Source organism: Thalassophryne amazonica, chromosome 14, assembly GCF_902500255.1.
Source record: "Thalassophryne amazonica chromosome 14, fThaAma1.1, whole genome shotgun sequence".
NCBI classification, from domain to species: domain Eukaryota; kingdom Metazoa; phylum Chordata; class Actinopteri; order Batrachoidiformes; family Batrachoididae; genus Thalassophryne; species Thalassophryne amazonica.
In genome coordinates this window covers 74,586,555-74,609,799 of record NC_047116.1, presented here as the reverse complement: position 1 = coordinate 74,609,799, position 23,245 = coordinate 74,586,555, and the positions used below count along the sequence as shown (strand labels likewise).

The 23,245-nt window shown below is 40.8% G+C and overlaps 1 protein-coding gene across 1 annotated transcript in view; it reads left to right on the top strand.

Annotated features, from left to right (window-relative positions):
• si:dkey-91i10.3 (cytochrome P450) overlaps positions 1-23,245 on the top strand; it is a 63,209-nt gene that overhangs the window by 14,314 nt on the left and 25,650 nt on the right. The window contains exons 5-8 of the mRNA XM_034186933.1: positions 8,715-8,878; positions 10,977-11,143; positions 13,105-13,186; positions 13,274-13,480. Coding sequence (XP_034042824.1) covers positions 8,715-8,878; positions 10,977-11,143; positions 13,105-13,186; positions 13,274-13,480 — 620 coding nt within the window. The remainder of the gene's footprint in view (positions 1-8,714; positions 8,879-10,976; positions 11,144-13,104; positions 13,187-13,273; positions 13,481-23,245) is intronic.

Below are 23,245 nucleotides of genomic sequence, written 5' to 3'. Positions count from 1 at the left end.
ACTCCCAATTACACAGAAACAAATATATTTTATTTTCCCACAAAAACAGGGTACACAGTGTATATCTCAACGAGCACAGAGTGGCACATACAGTGGGTTACATTACAATTACAAGAAAAACAAACAAAAAACTATGCTGTATCGTCTCTTCTGTTTGGGTCTTGCCACAGCACCCCATCCACATCACAAGCAATGTTTTCCCTGGCTAAGCAGCGGGGATAATATGACCGATCATGGCCAATCCAGCCATGAAAAGCATCAACTGTTTTATCACCACATGTGCCTTCCACAGCTTGGAGAAGGGGTACATGTGTTTATGGATTTAAGTCATACACTTTCCTTCTCCAGGCATCTCCATTCCTCAATCCAAGGAATGGAGAATGTGGAGGGAGATAAAGAACTAAAAAGCATGGGTGGGTGGGCAGTGAACCAGTTACAAACCGGAGCAGCCTGGTGGAAACTTACGTTGTCCTAAATGACAATGCACCAGAGTTTCTCTGAGCCGTCTGTCTGACCTGGTGGAATGAGTGTGTTGTGTCAGGGGTCCAGGAATGTGATCAGATGGGCTGTGCTGTAGGGGCCAAGGGCAGCATGGCGATGGATGATGCCGTGGTGGGTCATCGCTGCACACATTGTGATGTTCCCTCCGCGCTGGCCAGGGACTTCAACAATGGCATGCTGGCCAATGATATTCCTTCCCCTCCTTCATGTTTTTGTGAGGTTGAATCCAACATCATCGATGAAGATGATCTGATGCCCCACTGCAGACACCTATAGCTCAAGGACTCTCTGAAACACACATGGAGTGGTCACTATTGTGAAACACAATCATTATGATTACAATATTGAAATATGTATCATTTATACAGTGTTGACAGTCTGCATCAATTGTGTGATTGTACAGGACGCACTTGCACATAATTATATCACAATTCTTTGACTCTTTTTGAACTGCGTTCAAATGGCGCCCTGTAGACCTGCTTCACCTTTATATTATTTCTGTGCAAGACACAGTCCAGTGCTGATAAGCTTACACGATCAATATTTTGAAATATCTCTTTGTTTTCTGTTATTTTTCTTTGTATTTGCTGTAATGTTATTGTGTTATTTTCTAAGACCATGTTCATGATTTCAGTTTCCTGTTCAGGAGACAGAATGGGTTCCCGACCAGTTTGTGTTGATTATCAAATCAAAATCAAATCAATTTTATTTATATAGCGCCAAATCACAACAACAGTTGCCCCAAGGCGCTTTATATTGTAAGGCAAAAGCCATACAGTAATTACAGAAAAATCCCAACGGTCAAAACGACCCCCTGTGAGCAAGCACTTGGCAACAGTGGGAAGGAAAAACTCCCTTTTAACAAGAAGAAACCTCCAGCAGAACCAGGTTCAGGGAGGGGCAGTCTTCTGCTGGGACTGGTTGGGGCTGAGGGGAGAGAATCAGGAAAAAGACATGCTGTGGAAGACAGCAGAGATCAATCACATGATTAAATGCAGAGTGGTGCATACAGAGCAAAAAGAAAAAGAAACACTCAGTGCATCATGGGAACCCCCCAGCAGTCTAAGTCTATAGCAGCATAACTAAGGGATGGTTCAGGGTCACCTGATCCAGCCCTAACTATAAGCTTTAGCAAAAAGGAAAGTTTTAAGCCTAATCTTAAAAGTAGAGAGGGTGTCTGTCTCCCTGATCCAAATTGGGAGCTGGTTCCACAGGAGAGGAGCCTGAAAGGTGAAGGCTCTGCCTCCCATTCTACTTTTAAAAACCCTAGGAACTACAAGTAAGCCTGCAGTCTGAGAGCGAAGCGCTCTATTGGGGTGATATGGTACTAAGAGGTCCCTAAGATAAGATGGGACCTGATTATTCAAAACCTTATAAGTAAGAAGAAGAATTTTAAATTCTATTCTAGAATTAACAGGAAGCCAATGAAGAGAGGCCAATATGGGTGAGATATGCTCTCTCCTTCTAGTCCCCGTCAGTACTCTAGCTGCAGCATTTGGAATTAACTGAAGGCTTTTCAGGGAACTTTTAGGACAACCTGATAATAATGAATTACAATAGTCCAGCCTAGAGGAAATAAATGCATGAATTAGTTTTTCAGCATCACTCAAGACCTTTCTAATTTTAGAGATATTGCGCAAATGCAAAAAAGCAGTCCTACATATTTGCTTAATATGCGCTTTGAAGGACATATCCTGATCAAAAATGACTCCAAGATTTCTCAGAGTATTACTAAAGGTCAGGGTAATGCCATCCAGAGTAAGGATCTGGTTAGACACCATGTTTCTAACATTTGTGGGGCCAAGTACAATAACTTCAGTTTTATCTGAATTTAAAAGCAGGAAAATAGAGGTCATCCATGTCTTTATGTCTGTAAGACATTCCTGCAGTTTAACTAATTGGTGTGTGTCCTCTGGCTTCATGGATAGATAAAGCTGGGTATCATCTGCGTAACATTGAAAATTTAAGCAATGCTTTCTAATAATACTGCCTAAGGGAAGCATGTATAAAGTGAATAAAATTGGTTCTAGCATAGAACCTTGTGGAACTCCATAATTAACCTTAGTCTGTGAAGAAGACTCCCCATTTACATGAACAAATTGTAATCTATTAGATAAATATGATTCAAACCACCGCAGCTCAGTGCCTTTAATACCTATGGCATGCTCTAATCTCTGTAATAAAGTTTTATGGTCAACAGTATCAAAAGTAGCACTGAGGTCTAACAGGACGAGCACAGAGATGAGTCCACTGTCTGAGGCCATAAGAAGATCATTTGTAACCTTCACTAATGCTGTTTCTGTACTGTGATGAATTCTAAAACCTGACTGAAACTCTTCAAATAGACCATTCCTCTGCAGATGATCAGTTAGCTGTTTTACAACTACCCTTTCAAGAATTTCTGAGAGAAAAGGGATTATATTTCAGTTCTGCAATACAGATAGTAAAATACTATAAATACTGTGTAAGAATACTGTGTAGGAATACATTTCCCAAATACTTGCAACATGCTTTACTCTTACAGTCTCACAGAACAGTCCACAGGCAACGCTGTACTATTGTGCTTATTGAGCACTGCATTGATATGCAGTATTGCAGTTTTCTGATGAGAGTAGATTTCTTACCTATTCTCATTTCGGAAAGTCTAGATGATGGATGCTACTGTGTACCTGCTCAAATTTGTCTGTACTCTTTGCCCAGCCTCCCTCATTGTTAGACCATGGTTGCCCGCAGGGTCAACCAAAGTGGCTCGGATCTCATTAGAGATTATGGTCCTTGGCCTTCCTCATCCTCGTCCTCCCCGTCCTCCTCCTCTTACTCCTCTGGATCTGCCTCTGTTTCCAATGTTGGCATCCATTGCTCCAAAACACTCACCTGTTGCCTTTTTATGCTGAAGTTCTGATCGCTATTGTAAAACTGTGTGGCAGCTGTTTGTTTGTCTATTTAAATGATAAATGGACTGCATTTATATAGCGCTTTTCCATCTGCATCAGATGCTCAAAGCACTTTACAATAATGCCTCACATTCACTCCGATGTGAGGGTGCTGCCATACAAGGTACTCACTACACACCGGGAGCAACTAGGGGATTAAGGACCTTGCCCAAGGGCCCTTAGTGATTTTCCAGCTAGACTGAGATTTGAACCAAAGACCCTCTGTTCTCAAGCCCAACACTTAACCACTAGACCATCACCTTCCCTGTCTTCATTAAATTGTGCCAAATGCAGAGAATTGTGTGTAGTGTTTTGAAAAAAGTGTGTTTTAGAAGTGCAATTTTAGTGTATTGTTCTCATTGTGTCTCAGGTACCAGTATTTATGTGTAAAGAATTGTGAAAAACTGTAAATATTCTGTTCTGCAAAATCAATCAATCAATCAATCAACTTTTTTCTTGTATAGCGCCAAATCACAACAAACAGTTGCCCCAAGGCGCTCCACATTGCAAGGCAAGGCCATACAATAATTATGAAACACAGTCTACGTCTAAAGCAACATAACCAAGGGATGGTCCAGGGTCACCCGATCCAGCCCTAACTATAAGCCTTAGCGAAAAGGAAAGTTTTAAGCCTAATCTTAAAAGTAGAGAGGGTATCTGTCTCCCTGATCTGAATTGGGAGCTGGTTCCACAGGAGAGGAGCCTGAAAGCTGAAGGCTCTGCCTCCCATTCTACTCTTACAAACCCTAGGAACTACAAGTAAGCCCGCAGTCTGAGAGCGAAGCGCTCTAATGGGGTAATATGGTACTACGAGGTCCCTAAGATAAGATGGGACCTGATTATTCAAAACCTTATAAGTAAGAAGAAGAATTTTAAATTCTATTCTAGCATTAACAGGAAGCCAATGAAGGGAGGCCAACACGGGTGAGATATGCTCTCTCCTGCTAGTCCCCGTCAGTACTCTAGCTGCAGCATTCTGAACCAACTGAAGGCTTTTTAGGGAACTTTTAGGACAACCTGATAATAATGAATTACAATAGTCCAGCCTAGAGGAAATAAATGCATGAATTAGTTTTTCAGCATCACTCTGAGACAAGACCTTTCTGATTTTAGAGATATTGCGTAAATGCAAAAAGGCAGTCCTACATATTTGTTTAATATGCGCTTTGAATGACATATCCTGATCAAACATAACTCCAAGATTTCTCACAGTATTACTAGAGATCAGGGAAATGCCATCCAGAGTAACGATCTGGTTAGACACCATGCTTCTAAGATTTGTGGGGCCAAGTACAATAACTTCAGTTTTATCTGAGTTTAAAAGCAGGAAATTAGAGGTCATCCATGTCTTTATGTCTGTAAGACAATCCTGCAGTTTAGCTAATTGGTGTGTGTCCTCTGGCTTCATGGATAGATAAAGCTGGGTATCATCTGCATAACAATGAAAATTTAAGCAATACCGTCTAATAATACTGCCTAAGGGAAGCATGTATAAAGTGAATAAAATTGGTCCTAGCACAGAACCTTGTGGAACTCCATAATCAACTTTAGTCTGTGAAGAAGATTCCCCATTTACATGAACAAATTGTAATCTATTAGACAAATATGATTCAAACCACCGCAGCGCAGTGCCTTTAATACCTATGGCATGCTCTAATCTCTGTAATAAAATTTTATGGTCAACAGTATCAAAAGCAGCACTGAGGTCCAACAGAACAAGCACAGAGACGAGTCCACTGTCCGAGGCCATAAGAAGATCATTTGTAACCTTCACTAATGCTGTTTCTGTACTATGATGAATTCTAAAACCTGACTGAAACTCTTCAAATTGAACATTCCTCTGCAGATGATCAGTTAGCTGTTTTACAACTACCCATTCAAGAATTTTTGAGAGAAAAGGAAGGTTGGAGATTGGCCTATAATTAGCTAAGATAGCTGGGTCAAGTGATGGCTTTTTAAGTAATGGTTTAATTACTGCCACCTTAAAAGCCTGTGGTACATAGCCAACTAACAAAGATAGATTGATCATATTTAAGATCGAAGCATTAAATAATGGTAGGGCTTCCTTGAGCAGCCTGGTAGGAATGGGGTCTAATAAACATGTTGATGGTTTGGATGAAGTAACTAATGAAAATAACTCAGACAGAACAATCGGAGAGAAAGAGTCTAACCAAATACCGGCATCACTGAAAGCAGCCAAAGATAACGATACGTCTTTGGGATGGTTATGAGTAATTTTTTCTCTAATAGTTAAAATTTTGTTAGCAAAGAAAGTCATGAAGTCATTACTAGTTAAAGTTAATGGAATACTCAGCTCAATAGAGCTCTGACTCTTTGTCAGCCTGGCTACAGTGCTGAAAAGAAACCTGGGGTTGTTCTTATTTTCTTCAATTAGTGATGAGTAGAAAGATGTCCTAGCTTTACGGAGGGCTTTTTTTATAGAGCAACAGACTCTTTTTCCAGGCTAAGTGAAGATCTTCTAAATTAGTGAGACGCCATTTCCTCTCCAACTTACGGGTTATCTGCTTTAAGCTGCGAGTTTGTGAGTTATACCACGGAGTCAGGCACTTCTGATTTAAAGCTCTCTTTTTCAGAGGAGCTACAGCATCCAAAGTTGTCTTCAATGAGGATGTAAAACTATTGACGAGATACTCTATCTCCCTTACAGAGTTTAGGTAGCTACTCTGCACTGTGTTGGTATATGGCATTAGAGAACATAAAGAAGGAATCATATCCTTAAACCTAGTTACAGCGCTTTCTGAAAGACTTCTACTGTAATGAAACTTATTCCCCACTGCTGGGTAGTCCATCAGAGTAAATGTAAATGTTATTAAGAAATGATCAGACAGAAGGGAGTTTTCAGGGAATACTGTTAAGTCTTCTATTTCCATACCATAAGTCAGAACAAGATCTAAGATATGATTAAAGTGGTGGGTGGACTCATTTACTTTTTGAGCAAAGCCAATAGAGTCTAATAATAGATTAAATGCAGTGTTGAAGCTGTCATTCTCAGCATCTGTGTGGATGTTAAAATCGCCCACTATAATTATCTTATCTGAGCTAAGCACTAAGTCAGACAAAAGGTCTGAAAATTCACAGAGAAACTCACAGTAACGACCAGGTGGACGATAGATAATAACAAATAAAACTGGTTTTTGGGACTTCCAATTTGGATGGACAAGACTAAGAGACAAGCTTTCAAATGAATTAAAGCTCTGTCTGGGTTTTTGATTAATTAATAAGCTGGAATGGAAGATTGCTGCTAATCCTCCTCCTCGGCCCGTGCTACGAGCATTCTGACAGTTAGTGTGACTCGGGGGTGTTGACTCATTTAAACTAACATATTCATCCTGCTGTATCCAGGTTTCTGTTAGGCAGAATAAATCAATATGTTGATCAATTATTATATCATTTACCAACAGGGACTTAGAAGAGAGAGACCTAATGTTTAATAGACCACATTTAACTGTTTTAGTCTGTGGTGCAGTTGAAGGTGCTATATTATTTTTTCTTTTTGAATTTTTATGCTTAAATAGAATTTTGTTGGTTATTGGTGGTCTGGGAGCAGGCACCGTCTCTACGGGGATGGGGTAATGAGGGGATGGCAGGGGGGAGAGAAGCTGCAGAGAGGTGTGTAAGACTACAACTCTGCTTCCTGGTCCCAACCCTGGATAGTCACGGTTTGGAGGATTTAAGAAAATTGGCCAGATTTCTAGAAATGAGAGCTGCTCCATCCAAAGTGGGATGGATGCCGTCTCTCCTAACAAGACCAGGTTTTCCCCAGAAGCTTTGCCAATTATCTATGAAGCCCACCTCATTTTTTGGACACCACTCAGACAGCCAGCAATTCAAGGAGAACAGGCGGCTAAACATGTCACTCCCGGTCCGATTGGGGAGGGGCCCAGAGAAAACTACAGAGTCTGACATTGTTTTTGCAAAGTTACACACCGATTTAATGTTAATTTTAGTGACCTCCGATTGGCGTAACCGGGTGTCATTACTGCCGACGTGAATTACAATCTTACCAAATTTACGCTTAGCCTTAGCCAGCAGTTTCAAATTTCCTTCAATGTCGCCTGCTCTGGCCCCCGGAAGACAATTGACTATGGTTGCTGGTGTCGCTAACTTCACATTTCTCAAAATAGAGTCGCCAATAACCAGAGTTTGATCCTCGGCGGGTGTGTCGTCGAGTGGGGAAAAACGGTTAGAAATGTGAACGGGTTGGCGGTGTACACGGGGCTTCTGTTTAGAACTACGCTTCCTCCTCACAGTCACCCAGTCGGCCTGCTTGGGATCTGCCAGGGGGGAACTAATGACACAAGAAAGTGAAAACACTTATTTCCATTGTGGTCCATTTAAAAATCAAATGGCAAAAGTAATGTAAAAGTAATAATAATATAATAATCAATAATATAATAGCCAAGTGGCATGCGCACGTGTATGTGTGTGTGTGTGTGTGTGTGTGTGTGTGTGTGTGTGTGTGTGTGTGTGTGTGTGTGTGTGTGTGTGTGTGTGTGTGTGTGTGTGTGTGTGTGTGTATGGCTTTAATCATGGAGAAACTCTGGAGATCTGACATTTGCCATTTGGTATGCTTATGTATTTTGGGTCAAGGATGCATTCTGCAAAAAAGGAAAGTTGATAGGACTAATATTTTTGGAGAAATTAGCAATATTAGCTAACTACAGTGAACAGTGGATGTTGTGGTGCAATGCACCATGGGAGGTCAGAGTTTTGGGGTTTTAAATGTTATTGTGGCTCATGTTAATTTAACAGTGTTGTTTAGTGTTATTGATTTATTGTGTTTTTGTAGTTCAATTGGTTTAGTCTGTTTAGTTAAGTGTTATGTTGCTGTTACCATGAGTGAAAAGGATAGTGCATTTGATGTCTTCCGCCACCGTCTCTGTTTGTACAATAAGTGCGTGTGTGCGTGCATGTAATTTTGAACATGGGCAAACTGTGGAGAGCTGACATTTGCTGTTGGTATGTTATGTATTTTGGGTCAAGGATGAATGCCGCCAACACGGAATGTTGAAAGAACAAATATTTTTGGAGAAACTACGGATATTAGCTAACAACACTAAACAATGGACATCAATAATTACATTCAGGACTGATGATGATTATATTAAAAAATTATAATATAATAATTACATAACAGTAAAATGGGACAAATTCTGCTGTGTGTGTGTGTGTGTGTGTGTGTGTGTGTGTGTGTGTGTGTGTGTGTGTGTGTGTGTGTGTGTGTGTGTGTGTGTGTGTGTGTGTGTGTGTTTCCTTTAGCTGAGGCTTTGGTACAGAAAAAAATGGAAGAGATCCAAGCGAGGGTGGACTTGGACCACAGTGTGGAGGGAGCGTACCTCACACACCTGCTGCTCAGCGACAAGATGACGGTTCCTGAAATCCTCGGCAGCATCACTGAGCTGCTGCTGGCAGGAGTGGACACAGTGAGTCTGTGTGAGCAGCCGCTTAATGCATCATTAACATTTTCAAACAAATTCATAATGATCACATTTATAAAACTGAGTTATAATCAAATCCTGTTTTAAAAAAAGCATTCTGTTCTTTGGTCATTTTGGAGGTGTAACAATGGATCAACAAAAAAGCAAAAGCAAAGGTATTACGGTATGTCCCCTGTAAAATACAATACAGTGGGTGAGTTAATTATATATAACATTGTAACTCAGTTAAGGTTTTTGTCTTGTAAGTCTGCAGTTTAAATGGGAATATACTGACCATGAACTGATTAAAATTTTGTTAACATTGATACACCAGTTCAATACAAAAATCACGTTTTGTTTTGTAATAACTTGTACTTGTATGATGCTTGGATACATCTAAAAGAAGAAGGCCCTTTACTGTGATTGTACATACGTATGTACAATGAAATTTGTCCTCTACATTTAACCCATCCTAATTACAGTTAGACACAATCCAACCACTGGGAGCAGTGAGCAGCCACAGTCCAGCGCCCGCTGACCAACTCCAGATGTAACAGTAGAAAAGGAGCAGACCCTAAATAAGCATGTTTTTTTTTTATTGTGGGAGGAAACCCACGCAGACATGGTGAGAACATGCAAACTCCATACAGAAAGACAGGAAGCGATGCCATAACCTTCTTGCTGTGAGGCATCAGTGCTAACCACTAACCCACCATGTCTATGGCAAAGAACTAGCAGCAGTTGCCTAGGTGGCCACCAGACCTAGGCTTTGGAAATGAAATAAAGTAACAAGCTAATTTCAAATAGTGGGGTGGTATAGTAAAACAATTGTTCATTTTGTGATAAAAGCATGGAATTTGGCACACATATTCTAAATTAACTAATGTTTATTTTAAGATATGGAGCCATCCTGGAGCTGACCTCTAATGAGCTACAAGGGTCAATAAAGTATTACACAGGGGTCAGAATTAAAAAATGCTCCAATCATGTTGAAAACTATACCACATTATTTGTCTGTACATAAAGATTCCAAAAAGGTATATTTTGGATGATCTATGACTGAATGTTCTGGAGTTATGAGGTAAAAACGGCAAAAATGGTGACAAAGATCAGTTTCAGTTTGTACAGGGGTCAAAAGGTAAATTTGCTCCAATTTTAGTAAAATGTGATGCAAATTATTTGTTGAAATAAAAGGATTTATAAATGGAATAGGTCAAACAAGGTCGACATCCATTGGATTCTATGACGTATGACATATGTTACCCCGTAACATGATAACTAAGCACAGATGGTGCAAACTATTCCTTTTTAAAATGCTATTAACTCAACCAATAATTTGCATGCTTTTATCACAAAATGAACAATTTTAATGGAAATTTTAGCTAAGCTGTACCACTAAAAGTACATCTAATTTTAACCATCACTTGATTATTACGTACAACAAGCCCCAGACATGTCCAACAGATGGCAGTGTTCAGCAGGTAGCAGATAACTTTTTTGGTGTATTATAAAAGTAAAGCAAAGTTGCTGTACAACTCACACTGGAGCATAAGTCTAAAAATCGTACTAAAAAATAAAAAACATCTTATACTTTTGAAAATGTGGTACTTGTTTAAGCTACCATTGGGTATGTTTGTTATCTAAAATATCTGCAACTCAGAATTTTAGTGCTCAGTTTAATGTAGTAGTGCAGTTAAAAGAGAAAAGCTTCCTTCTGAAATATAGTACAATCTTGGAATATCAGCATACGTATCTTAACAACTGTACTTAATTATGCTAGTTATTTTACATTCATGCATTTGGCAGATGTATTTCATAAAAAGTGACTTAGAATCCAGGAAAAGCACAAGTTTGAGGCAGAAGAGCTGAAATGAACAGTGACGGGCAGCAAACGTAACTTTAAATAAATGAAATTTGGAATAAATATTAAGTGCTTAATTCACTCATTTGACTGAAAGCATACAAAGTATCCACTGTTAAAGAAGAGTGTGACATTAGAGGGAGAACAATTTAGCTTTTTGTCTGTGAAAATGATGACAGCACATTGTATCAGGTTAATCCTGTCCAAAAAACAGAACATAAGAGTTTGTTCCTTCTGTTGCAGACCTCCAACACAATTTCATGGTCTCTGTACAACCTGGCAAAGCAGCGCAAAATCCAAGAACGGCTGTACCAGGAGGTGATCAGTGTTTGTCCTGGAAACAAGGTGCCGGTCAGTGATGACATTTCTCACATGCCCTACCTGAAGGCCATCATCAGGGAGACGCTCCGGTTAGCCATTCTGCAGCTCTTATCAGCACAGAACATGCTGAGGGTCTGCAGGAGCTGCTTTACTGTAAAATGCATTAATCTGAGACTAAATACAGACACACACATGCACTCTGTCTTTTAATTTGATAGTCCTGTTTTGGTGCTCCACCAGCAAACCCATGGAGGAAGAAAAAATGAGTCTCATGCAGGATATAGTTGTCCTTAAGTGTATTCTTGGATTCCATAGTGTGAAGCAGATAAGAGTCTGCAGCTCCTCCTGTATGAGATGCCAGTGTGAGATCCTGTTCAGACTGGGATTGGCATTGCAGCTCAAGTCTGATTTGGGCTGAATCCAATTTAAGACAGGTAGTTTTTTTTTCTTTACAGTGGTCCCTCGTTTATTGCGGGAGTTACGTTCTAAAAATCATCCGCAATAGGCTAAATCCGCGAAGTAGTCAGCGTTATTTTTTACAATTATTATAGACATTTTAAGGCTGTAAAACCCCTCACTACACACTTTATACACTTTTCTCAAACAGGCATTAACATTTTCTCACTTTTCTCTCATGTGTAAACACTCTCAAAGTTCAAACCTGAGTAGAAAAATAAGACCAAACTGTTTTCAGGCCCAAACATTTGTTTGAGAAATAAAAATAAAACGTTTTCCTATAAATAATTATGATGGCTTTTAGAACTAAGGAATTTAATTTTAATGATCAACCTACGAGGTTGGACACATAAGAAATTATTAATAGTGACTCACCAGTACTTCACAGTTCCTCTGATCACGCCTCTTCATTCTGGCACCGCTCCGTTGTCGTGTCTTTTTCCACTGAGTGACACCTCGGTGCAGGTGTCTTTTTCCGAGTGAAGAACACAGTCATGGGTAGTTGTTGGCGCTCTTTTTTCTTCTGGGCGAGAAGATTCTTATAAACAGACACGCAGAACGGTGCCGCGACCAGCCTGCTTGATGAGGACGCAGAACACAATGTGCTGTAAAAAAAAAAAAAAGCATGGAAAATTGGACTAAAAAAATCAGCAAAACTGCGAGGCCGTGAAAGGTGAACCGCTTTATAGCGAGGGACCACTGTATTCTAAATGTGAACGGCGCTGTTCTAATTTCATCCGGATTCTTTTAACTGAGAGGTGGGTTGAGTCGACTTTGAGCTGGAATCACAGAAGTCTTAATTCAAATGTGGCTTCAGTCTGAAAAGCTCATGGATCATGACATCAGCATTGGGGATATGTGCAAAAGCAGTGTGTAAAGTCCCGCCAAATTCTGAAGTAACATTGTCCAAAGTTTGTACAGCATCTTGTTTGTCTTTGGTAGGAGATAGTGATGGCCATGAAAGAATCTGGAAACCAGGAAACGCAAATCAGACTGTATTTGAGGACATCGCTGCTGCAGTAGCAATGCATGGGTACGAGAACACGACAAGCTAGTGCCGTGGCAAGATATGAACATTAAGGCTTAGTACAAAAAGGTGAAACATCACAATGCAAGTGGTGGAAAAACTCCGCTTGATTGAGTTTGGACGTGTGTGTAGATGAGCAAAATTTGAAAATCGGTCTGACCACTATCCAATTAGAAAGAAAACCTTTTTAAATCTGACTGGAGCCAGATTGCCAACCCCAATCTGAACAGGGAGGTTACTTCCCCAGCCAAGGCTGGTTCCCATTTACAGCTGGGTAGACTGAGACAGTGCAGATGAAGTGTCCCATCCAAGGACACAGACGGCCAGTGTGACCGGGAATCAAACCCAGGTCAACTTGAAACCTATGAAAGGATTTGCCACCTCTGGTGTAGAAAGATCTTAAAACATCAAAAAGTAATGAGGATCACACTGTTTTTGAATTTCATATTTAAAGCTGTCAGCGCACGGTGTGTACATGCACAAGCACATTCAGACCCTGCTTGTTCATCAGTCAAAGCACTCAAATGAAGATGTCACTTCTGAGGCTGTTGTGTTTGTTGTGTCCAGACTGTATCCGGTGGTACCAGGAAATGCCCGAGTGACTGCTGAAAATGAGATTGTGGTGGGAGACTATCTCTTCCCTAAAAATGTAGGACAACGCATGGCCTCTGCTTCCAGGTAAAATGTGACACAGTATTTATTTTGTTCTCATGAGAATGTGATGTTCCCCTCGCAGACTCTGTTCCATCTGTGCCACTACGCGGTGTCCTACGATGAGAGCATCTTTCCCGAGGCCAAAAGCTTCTTGCCTGAGCGGTGGCTCAGAGGAGGAGATGAGAAGTACAAGCTGCACCCATTTGGATCAGTGCCTTTTGGTTTTGGGATCCGGGCCTGTTTGGGCCGGCGGGTGGCTGAGCTGGAAATGTACCTCCTCCTGTCCAGGGTGAGTTCACTGACACAGACATGCTTTTGTTTGGTCCCTGTGCTGGTTTGAGCTGCTGAAATTAGAGCACAGTTGTTTTCTTCCAGGAAACAAATGATAGTCATGGTTTGACCATCAAAGCAGCAGCTCCTTGAAGAGGACAGTAGTGTAGTTGAAGTGTTGTAACTCTGTATCCAAAAAGTATTCACAGCGGTTCACGCCTTCCACATTTTGCTATGTTGCAGCCTGATTCCAAAATGAAGTAAACTCATTTGCTTTGCAAACAGACACAGTGAGTTGCTGTGTGCGCTGAACTGACAGGAGGTGTGGCCATCGACATAAGCAGCTGTGGCAATCTGTGGATTTTGGATGTCACAGCTGGACAACACATACTGTGTTTGGACAGACATAGGCTAACAACTGCAAAACTGTGATGCGTGTGTGTCTGCTTGCTGTCACTCACAGTGGCACATAAATAAAAACATATTCACTGTGGCGAAGGGCTGCAGCGAACGAGCGCGTGCATGCTGCAGTCTATTGACAGGCTAACCCCCAGGTTGAAACGGACTGTCAGATCATAACACGCAGCTGGCGCTACAGCTACTTGCACTGTGTTCCTGCTCGAAAGACACCGTCGCATGCAAGAACTGTCGCACCGGGATCATGCATGCCTGCCCGTCGGTGCGATGTATCGGTGTTCGCTCATATGAGCTGTTTCGCAGTGAGTCGCCCTGAGTTGTACTTATTCACACTAATGTGTGAAGGGGCACTAAGAAATCAATCAATCAATCAACTTTTTCTTGTAGAGCGCCACAATCACAACAAACAGTTGCCCCAAGGCGCTCCACATTGCAAGGCAAGCCATAACAATAATTATGAAACACAGTCTACGTCTAAAGCAACATAACCAAGGGATGGTCCAGGGTCACCCGATCCAGCCCTAGCTATAAGCCTTAGCGAAAAGGAAAGTTTTAAGCCTAATCTTAAAAGTAGAGAGGGTATCTGTCTCCCTGATCTGAATTGGGAGCTGGTTCCACAGGAGAGGAGCCTGAAAGCTGAAGGCTCTGCCTCCCATTCTACTCTTACAAACCCTAGGAACTACAAGTACATAATTATTCACACCCTTTATTCAGTACTTTGTTGATGCACTTTTGACAGGAATTACAGCCTCAGGTCTTCTTGAATATGATGCCACAAGCTAGCAACCCTTATCTTTGGGCTGTTTGCCCATTCCACTTTGTAGCACCTCTCAGGCTCCATCAGGTTGGATGGGGGGTGTCTGTGCTCAGCCATTTTCAGATCTCTCCAGAGACGTTCAATTGGATTTAGGTCTGGACTCTGGCTGGGCCACTCAAGGACATTCACAGAGTTACCCTGAAATCACTCCTTTGACATCTTGGCTGTGTGCTTAGGGTCATTGTCGTGCTGCAAGATGAACTTTCGCCCCAGTCTGAGGTCAAGAGCGCTCTGGAGCAGGTTTTCATCCAGGGTGTTTCTATACATTGCTGCATTCATCTTTCCCTCAATCCTGACTCGTCTCCCAGTTGCTGCCGCTGAAAAACATCCCTACAGTATGATGCTGCCACCACCATGCTTCACTGTAGGGATGGTGCCTGGTTTCCTCCAAACATGACACGTGGCATTCATGCCAAAGAATTCAATCTTTGTCTTGTCAGACCAGAGAATTTTGTATCTCATGGTCTGAGAGTCCTTCGGGTGCAAACTCCAGGTGGGCTGCTTGTACCTTTTACTAAGGCTTCTTTCTGGCCACTTTGCCATACAGGCCTGATTGGTGGATTGCTGCAGAGAAGGTTCTCCTCTCTCCAAAGAGGAATGCTGGAGCTCTGAGTGACCATCGGGTTCTTGGTCTCCTCCCTGATTAAGGCCCTTTTCCCACGATTGCTGAGTTTAGACATGCAGCCAGCTCTGGGAAGACTCCGATGGATACAAACTTCTTCCATTTGCAGAGATGGAGCACTGTGCTCATTGGGACCTTCAAAGCAGCAGAAATGTTTCTGTACCCTTCCCCTCATTTGGCCTCAAGACAATCTTGTCTCGGTGGTTTACAGACAATTCTTTGACTTCATCCAGAGGGAAGTCTTGTGTTGAGCTCTGACATGCTGTCAATTGTGGGGACCTTATGGAGACAGTAGGCATATGGAGATTAATCGATATGAATTGGTATCTAGATACAAACATGCACGATGCATCGATTCATTCAGTGTGCATTGATTAATTTGACGGGTGAATCGTGTTGCATCACTTGCTGCCTGCTTGCATTGATTTTTTTTCCAATTCACATTGAATGCACCACGGACAGAAGCCAGAAAGCACATTTCTACCACAACAAACATGATGACATCAATAGCCTTTTTTCTTAACTTTTCCCTTATCAGTCCTTCAGTTCAGGCCATTGTTTTTGAGGGTGTTTATCGGGAAATGATCATTTCTCTACATTGATTGCAGACTGCAGTGGGTCTGCTTTAAGCTTGAAACAACAAAACAGCGTCTTGACCCTCTGTTTGCTGGTTCTCCGCTTCGCTTCCAGCAGCAGGTCCACAATGTCTTCATTAACCCCTCTCAAAGGCATTTAAAGATGTCAATCGTGACTCACCTTTGTGTGGATTAAAGTCGCGAACCGGGACTCTTGTTGCAGGCAAGAAACGTCCAACGTTCCACACTGGAGTTTTATGCAATGGTTCTCTGGCGTGAGCACCAGCTGGTGAGTAAACTGAAGTTGTCCATCAGGTAAAGGAACGGAATAATAATAATAATAATAATAATAATAATATCTTCTCTTTTGTGGGACTAAGTGCACAGCTCCAAAGAGATGCACAGATTTTGGTCTGAATTAATAACTTCAGAGTGAATTTCCGTTTTAAATCAAATGACACCTCTTTCCAAATGTTATAATACAAACTATTAACTGCAACCAAACCCGTTATTTTCCCAAAATGAGTCCTTTTTTTATGAATTACATACTGATGTGCAGCACAGCCAGCTGAGAGCTCAGCTCAGAGTCTGTGGAGTTACATTTGTGCCATTAATATCTGAAAGGAAATGCTTTTGACAAAAACTACAGATTTTGTTTATTTCTATTTATGTCCAGATCCACCATGTACATCAAGGATCCAGTGACCATGCACAGATTTTATTTATGTCCAGAGATCAAGGATCCAGTGACCAATTTCATATTTATTTACTTTAAGACTCAATAAAATGTTGTTGACATAGTAACCTTTTAGTACACAGAAAATTCACAAGAGGTATTGATAAGGGAATCGATAAAGAATTGGATCCATAAGCAAAATCAATATTGATAAAATCTTATCAATACCCATCATTAATTGTATCGCACCAAATCGCATCATATCACATTGTGAGAAATTGAATTGCCATCAAATACATATCAAATCGCATTGAATTGGGAACAGGGGTGAATCATATCGTCAGTATCGTCATGTATCGCTATATGTATCGTATTGCTGGTAGTCAGTGATGAGATTCACATGCCTTGTAGACAGGTGTATGTCTTTCCAAATCATGTCCGGTCAACTGAATTTATCACAGGTGGACTCCACTTAAGCTGTAGAAACATCTCAAGGATGACCAGTTGAAACAGGAGGCACCTGAGTTCAATTTTGAGCTTCATGGCAAAGACTGTGAATACTATGTAGCTACAGGTGATTTCTTAGTTTATTTTATTTTTAATAAACTTGCAAAAATCTCCTAAAAAACCTTTTCACATTGTCATTATTACATGTTTTCACACTTAATGACATTGTCATATGTCATTAAGTGTGTAGAAGTTGAGGATAAAATGAATTTCTTCCATTTTGGAATAAGGCTGTTAACATAACAACATGTGGGAACAGTGCAGTTCTGTGGATACTTTTCAGATTTACTGTAAACTGTGGGAGGACAGAACCTGTAAAGGTCTGAGGTGCAAACTGTGCCAGAGACATCAGGAGACAATAAACCTTTTTTTTTCTTTTTAAACTGCCCAGTTGAATTTGTAATCTGGCTTTGACCTGCAGTAACCCCAGCCAGAGCACAGTGGACTCTCTGTCTTCTGTCCTGCTGATTTATTTATTTATAAAGTGCGGCTTTAGAGTAAGGGGCCAACCACAAATCCCTCTCTCACTTTGGACTGTTCATCTCTGCCAAAAACAACAGTGGTTCATTGTTGAACAATTATTAACCAGAGTGTTGACTGTCTTCTTTTCTGCACCTCACATTAAAGTGGTTAAAGTACAATTACGTACATATTTTACATGGGCAGCACGGTTGCTTAGTGGTTAAAATTCATGCCTCACAGCAAGAAGGTCATGGGATCTCTTCCTGCCCTTTCTGTGTGAGTTGCATGTTCTCCCCGTGTAGGTGTGGGTTTCCCTCCAGGTGCTCCGGTTTCCTCCCACAATCTAAAACATGCTTATTCAGGGTCTGCTCCTTCCTCTGCCCCTGACCAAAGCAGCGTCTCTACATCTGGAGTTGGTCCCCGACTGGTCCTAGTGGTTGGATTGTGTCTAACTATAATAAGGATGGTTAAATGGAGAGGAGAAGTTTTGTTGTATGTATGTAGAATGATAATAAAGACTCTCTCTCTCTTTCTCTCTCTCTCTTCCATATATATATATATATATATATATATATATATATATATATATATATATATATATATATATATACATACACACACACAAACGCATTCAGTGGTGTCCACATGTGCGCATCTGCAGAAATGGATGGAGCTACGGAATGTCCAACTTTTCAAAATTTGATTATTAAGAATATTATAGACTCTTATTTCGAAATCAAAATGCTTCTGAAAATGTCAACTGTCAAATCAAATCAAATCAAATCAATTTAATTTATATAGCGCCAAATCACAACAAACAGTTGCCCCAAGGCGCTTTATATTGCAAGGCAAAGCCATACAATAATTACAGAAAAACCCCAACGGTCAAAACGACCCCCTGTGAGCAAGCACTTGGCGACAGTGGGAAGGAAAAACTCCCTTTTAACAGGAAGAAACCTCTAGCAGAACCAGGCTCAGGGAGGGGCAGTCTTCTGCTGGGACTGGTTGGGGCTGAGGGACAGAACCAGGAAAAAGACATGCTGTGGAGGGGAGCAGAGATCAATCACTAATGATTAAATGCAGAGTGGTGCATACAGAGCAAAAAGAGAAAGAAACACTCAGTGCATCATGGGAACCCCCCAGCAGTCTAAGTCTATAGCAGCATAACTAAGGGATGGTTCAGGGTCACCTGATCCAGCCCTAACTATAAGCTTTAGCAAAAAGGAAAGTTTTAAGCCTAATCTTAAAGGTAGAGAGGGTGTCTGTCTCCCTGATCTGAATTGGGAGCTGGTTCCACAGGAGAGCAGCCTGAAAGCTGAAGGCTCTGCCTCCCATTCTACTCTTACAAACCCTAGGAACTACAAGTAAGCCTGCAGTCTGAGAGCGAAGCGCTCTATTGGGGTGATATGGTACTATGAGGTCCCTAAGATAAGATGGGACCTGATTATTCAAAACCTTATAAGTAAGAAGAAGAATTTTAAATTCTATTCTAGAATTAACAGGAAGCCAATGAAGAGAGGCCAATATGGGTGAGATATGCTCTCTCCTTCTAGTCCCCGTTAGTACTCTAGCTGCAGCATTTTGAATTAACTGAAGGCTTTTCAGGGAACTTTTAGGACAACCTGATAACAATAAATTACAATAGTCCAGCCTAGAGGAAATAAATGCATGAATTAGTTTTTCAGCATCACTCTGAGACAAGACCTTTCTAATTTTAGAGATATTGCGCAAATGCAAAAAAGCAGTACTACATATTTGTTTAATATGCGCATTGAATGACATATCCTGATCAAAAATGACTCCAAGATTTCTCACAGTATTACTAGAGGTCAGGGTAATGCCATCCAGAGTAAGGATCTGGTTAGACACCATGTTTCTAAGATTTGTGGGGCCAAGTACAATAACTTCAGTTTTATCTGAGTTTAAAAGCAGGAAATTAGAGGTCATCCATGTCTTTATGTCTGTAAGACAATCATGCAGTTTAGCTAATTGGTGTGTGTCCTCTGGCTTCATGGATAGATAAAGCTGAGTATCAGAAGACAAGTGCTTGTGCTTTCCACTGTCAATGCGATGTTACATTACATGATATAAAACCTCGTCAAAGCAAGTAGGACATTGTGAGAGAAAAGTGATATAAGGACAAAAAGACAAAATGAATCCCAATCCTTTGATGGTGGTTTCAAACCTTTAAGGAATCGAACAAAACTTACTGTACTGAAAACAGGTTCATGTTCCATGGCAATGCCAAGGCAGGAACAGATATCCAGCCAGATTATCATATGCTCGGTGCTCGTTCATGAGCTTTTGTTCTGTTTTTTTTTTTTTTTTTTCATTTACATAGCGCCAAATCACAACAGAGTTGCCTCAAGGCACTTCACACAAATAAGGTCTAACCTTACCAACCCCCAGAGCAGAAGTGATAAGGAAAAACGCCCTCTGAGGAAGAAATCTCAAGCAGACCAGACTCAAAGGGGTAACCCTCTGCTTGGGCCATGCTACAGACATAAATTACAGAACAATTTACAAAATGAATATACAGGAAATGCTGTTGGTGCACAGGACAGGAGGGTCTCCAGCACAAACACCACTCCCATCTCTGGATGGAGCTGCACCTTAAACAGAAAGAAAAAAAACAGAACCAGGCATCAGAAAGACAAGAAATACAGTATAATGTGCTAGCATTGAACAACAAGAAAAACAGGAAATACTAAGGTGATCGCCGGCCAGTAGCCCTAAGCTTCACTAAAAGACCCAGAATTTAGGTAAAGTTGAGGCCGCGGCACGCTCCGTTTCCTAGTAAAATGAATTAAAAGAGTAAAAAGCATAGAACTATACTATGCCAGTATGCTAGCCATAGGAAAGGAAAAATAAGTGCGTCTTAATTCTGGACTTGAAGTTCTCTCCAGAATCTGACTGTTTTATTGATGCAGGGAGATCATTCCACAGAACAGGGACATGATAAGAGAAAGCTCTGTGACCTGCAGACTTTTTATTCACCCAAGGGACACAAAGTAGTCATGCACCCTGAGAACGCAAAGTCCGGGGCGGTACGTAAGGTTTAATTCGGTCAGCTAGGTAGTCAGGTGCCAGTCCATGAACAATTTTATAGACTAGTAGCAGAACCTTCAAATCTGATCTCACTGGGACAGGATGCCAGTGAAGGGATGCCAAAATGGGTGTAATGTGGTCAAACTTTCTGCTTCGTGTCAAAAGTCTGGTTGCAGCATTTTGAACCAACTGGAGACCCCTAATGATGGACTGCGGTAAACCAGAAAATAGAACATTGCAGTAGTCCAATCTAGAAGAGATAAACACATGGATCAGAGTCTCAGCACAGCAAACACACAGCAAACTATAATAAACAACTGTTTTGACACTTTATAAAGGTAATTTGGGCTCTTGTATGAAAGACTGTACAACAAAAAGGTTCAAACAATAAACACAAATGCACATTTTTAACTATATATACAAAATGGTCTATGCATTGTGTTTGTTTTCATCTCAAAGCAATTTCTGTCTGCTATTACACAAAGGTCACATCACAAACTTCTACTATGAAGTTGACTGTGTGTTTATTCTCTCCTGCTCTGAAAGCAACATTCACACTTCGAGGCTCATTCAGTTTGAGGAGCGGCCCCTCCCCCTCGCTCCATTGATATGGTAAACAATGCTTTACATCGGAGCGAGAGAGCTTGCCACAGGGTTATCCAGTAACATTCACAGGAAAACTAGTCAAGCAATCCTGATACTCACACACTGTTTGAGCACATGAGATTGTATGAGAGGCCCTCCGTCTGCTCCCTCTACTCACTTTCACTTTCACTGTGCGTAATGACGCAGGGCGCATTGGAGCAATCAGGGGCTATACAAACGGGCCAACTAGTAACACATCACTCCTAAAAACAATCTTTGGTGTGTCACGTGAGGTGAATCTGCCCTACGATTGGATTTTGGAAAAACATGTGACGGTGAAGCAATTCCGATTGGACACTCATATTGCTCACGTCATCACACAGCTTCTATGAGGAGTACAAAGATGGTGGAGGATGGCTCGTAAGTCTGCAGAGTTAACTTTTCAGCAAAAAAAAGTACGTTTCTATCTCATATCATTAAAACACAGTTAATTCTGATGCCAGGTCAGTCACTGAGGCAAGAGATTTCCCATGGCTCAGTTCTGCATTGCTCAATTCTTCATTCTGTATGTACCTCCAACTTCTTCCCCACATGCCCCATTATCATTCAGTTGAATGTTTCCGAGCTCAAATGTTCCATTGTAAACTGTACGCATATCGAGGCAAGTTTGAGACCAGTCATACATGAGATAATCATCCCACATTTATTCAGAATTTAACATTATTGAAAGCAGTAGCGGTTCTACACTGAACTACTCCCAGGGTGAGACTCCATCCGAGCGCCTCCTCCCTCAACTAAAAATAAAAACAGCCAAAATTTTGCACAAATAGACATTATATTATTAACCTGTTTTGCCCCACTGGCAACAAAATTGTTGCCAAAGTGTATCACTGTAATTTTCTTCTCACAAAAAAAAAAAAAAAATCTCAAAGGTACTGATGCAACTTTTCCACTTAAAAAAAAATCTGGGCATAAACGGGTTAATATTTTAGAAGTGCCCCTGAAATTACAATTGAAATTGACATCAAAACAAAACATCCATGAATTGCAAGTTTGTACGGAACCCGGGGGAGGTCACTTAGAGTGATATTTTTTTCTGGCCATGATAATTTGCGCACATGTTTTCCTTTAATTGAACCCACGAATTAATAAAACATGCTCTCAAATTAATAAAACGTGCACACGTTTTCCTGGCCGTGATAATTCGTGTGCACGTTTTAATAGCCGTGATAATTCGTGTAAATGTTTTCCTTTAATCGAGCCCTTGAATTAATAAAACGTGCGCACGTTTTCCTTTAATCGAGCCCTCGAATTGATAAAATGTGCGCGCGTTTTCTTTTAATTGAGCCCTCAAATTAATAAAACGAGCGCACGTTTTCCTTTTGTTCAAAATAAACTTCATAATATGACCTAAATTGTCATCCTCAAGACAGGGAGACGCTTCGTCCTCAGCATCCTTTTTAATGTGCTTAAACTCCAGATGATGTCATGCTGGGCAGCTGGAGTTCTCTGTATGTCCTTGAGCACCCAAACCATGATGATACACTCTGACCAGATCCATTTCTAATGAGAAAATGTATTACACTGTCTGCTGGTTTGTTGTCTAATAGCCAACATTTATGTGTCACGACAACATTGAATGCACGTTTTACAAATTGTGGCCACGTTTAAGTAGATCGTGCCGTTGTTTTACTCAAACAATGCTTAAAACGTGCGCAGAATATAATAAAACGAGTGCACAATATAATAAAACATGTGCACATTCTCTCCACATGCAAAACATTTTGCGATGACACTTCCAGGGCTCTGTAAGTTTGAGTAAACATGCCCTTACATTAGACACTTTATTAATCTGTCTTTCAAGAAGGAACAATTAGCTCTTTTATTAAGGTACACATTTGTCTCCACATTTAGCTAAATATTTAGCTTGATGTTTGTACATATTAGGCTAAATGTGTAAATACTTCACATTAAATAATCTGCAAAAGTTTTAGGTTTGACAGAAATTTGATCATGTAGCCTTTGCTTTTTCTCCCAATTTTCTGTGGATCAAACAAAAATCAAAACTGAAATGT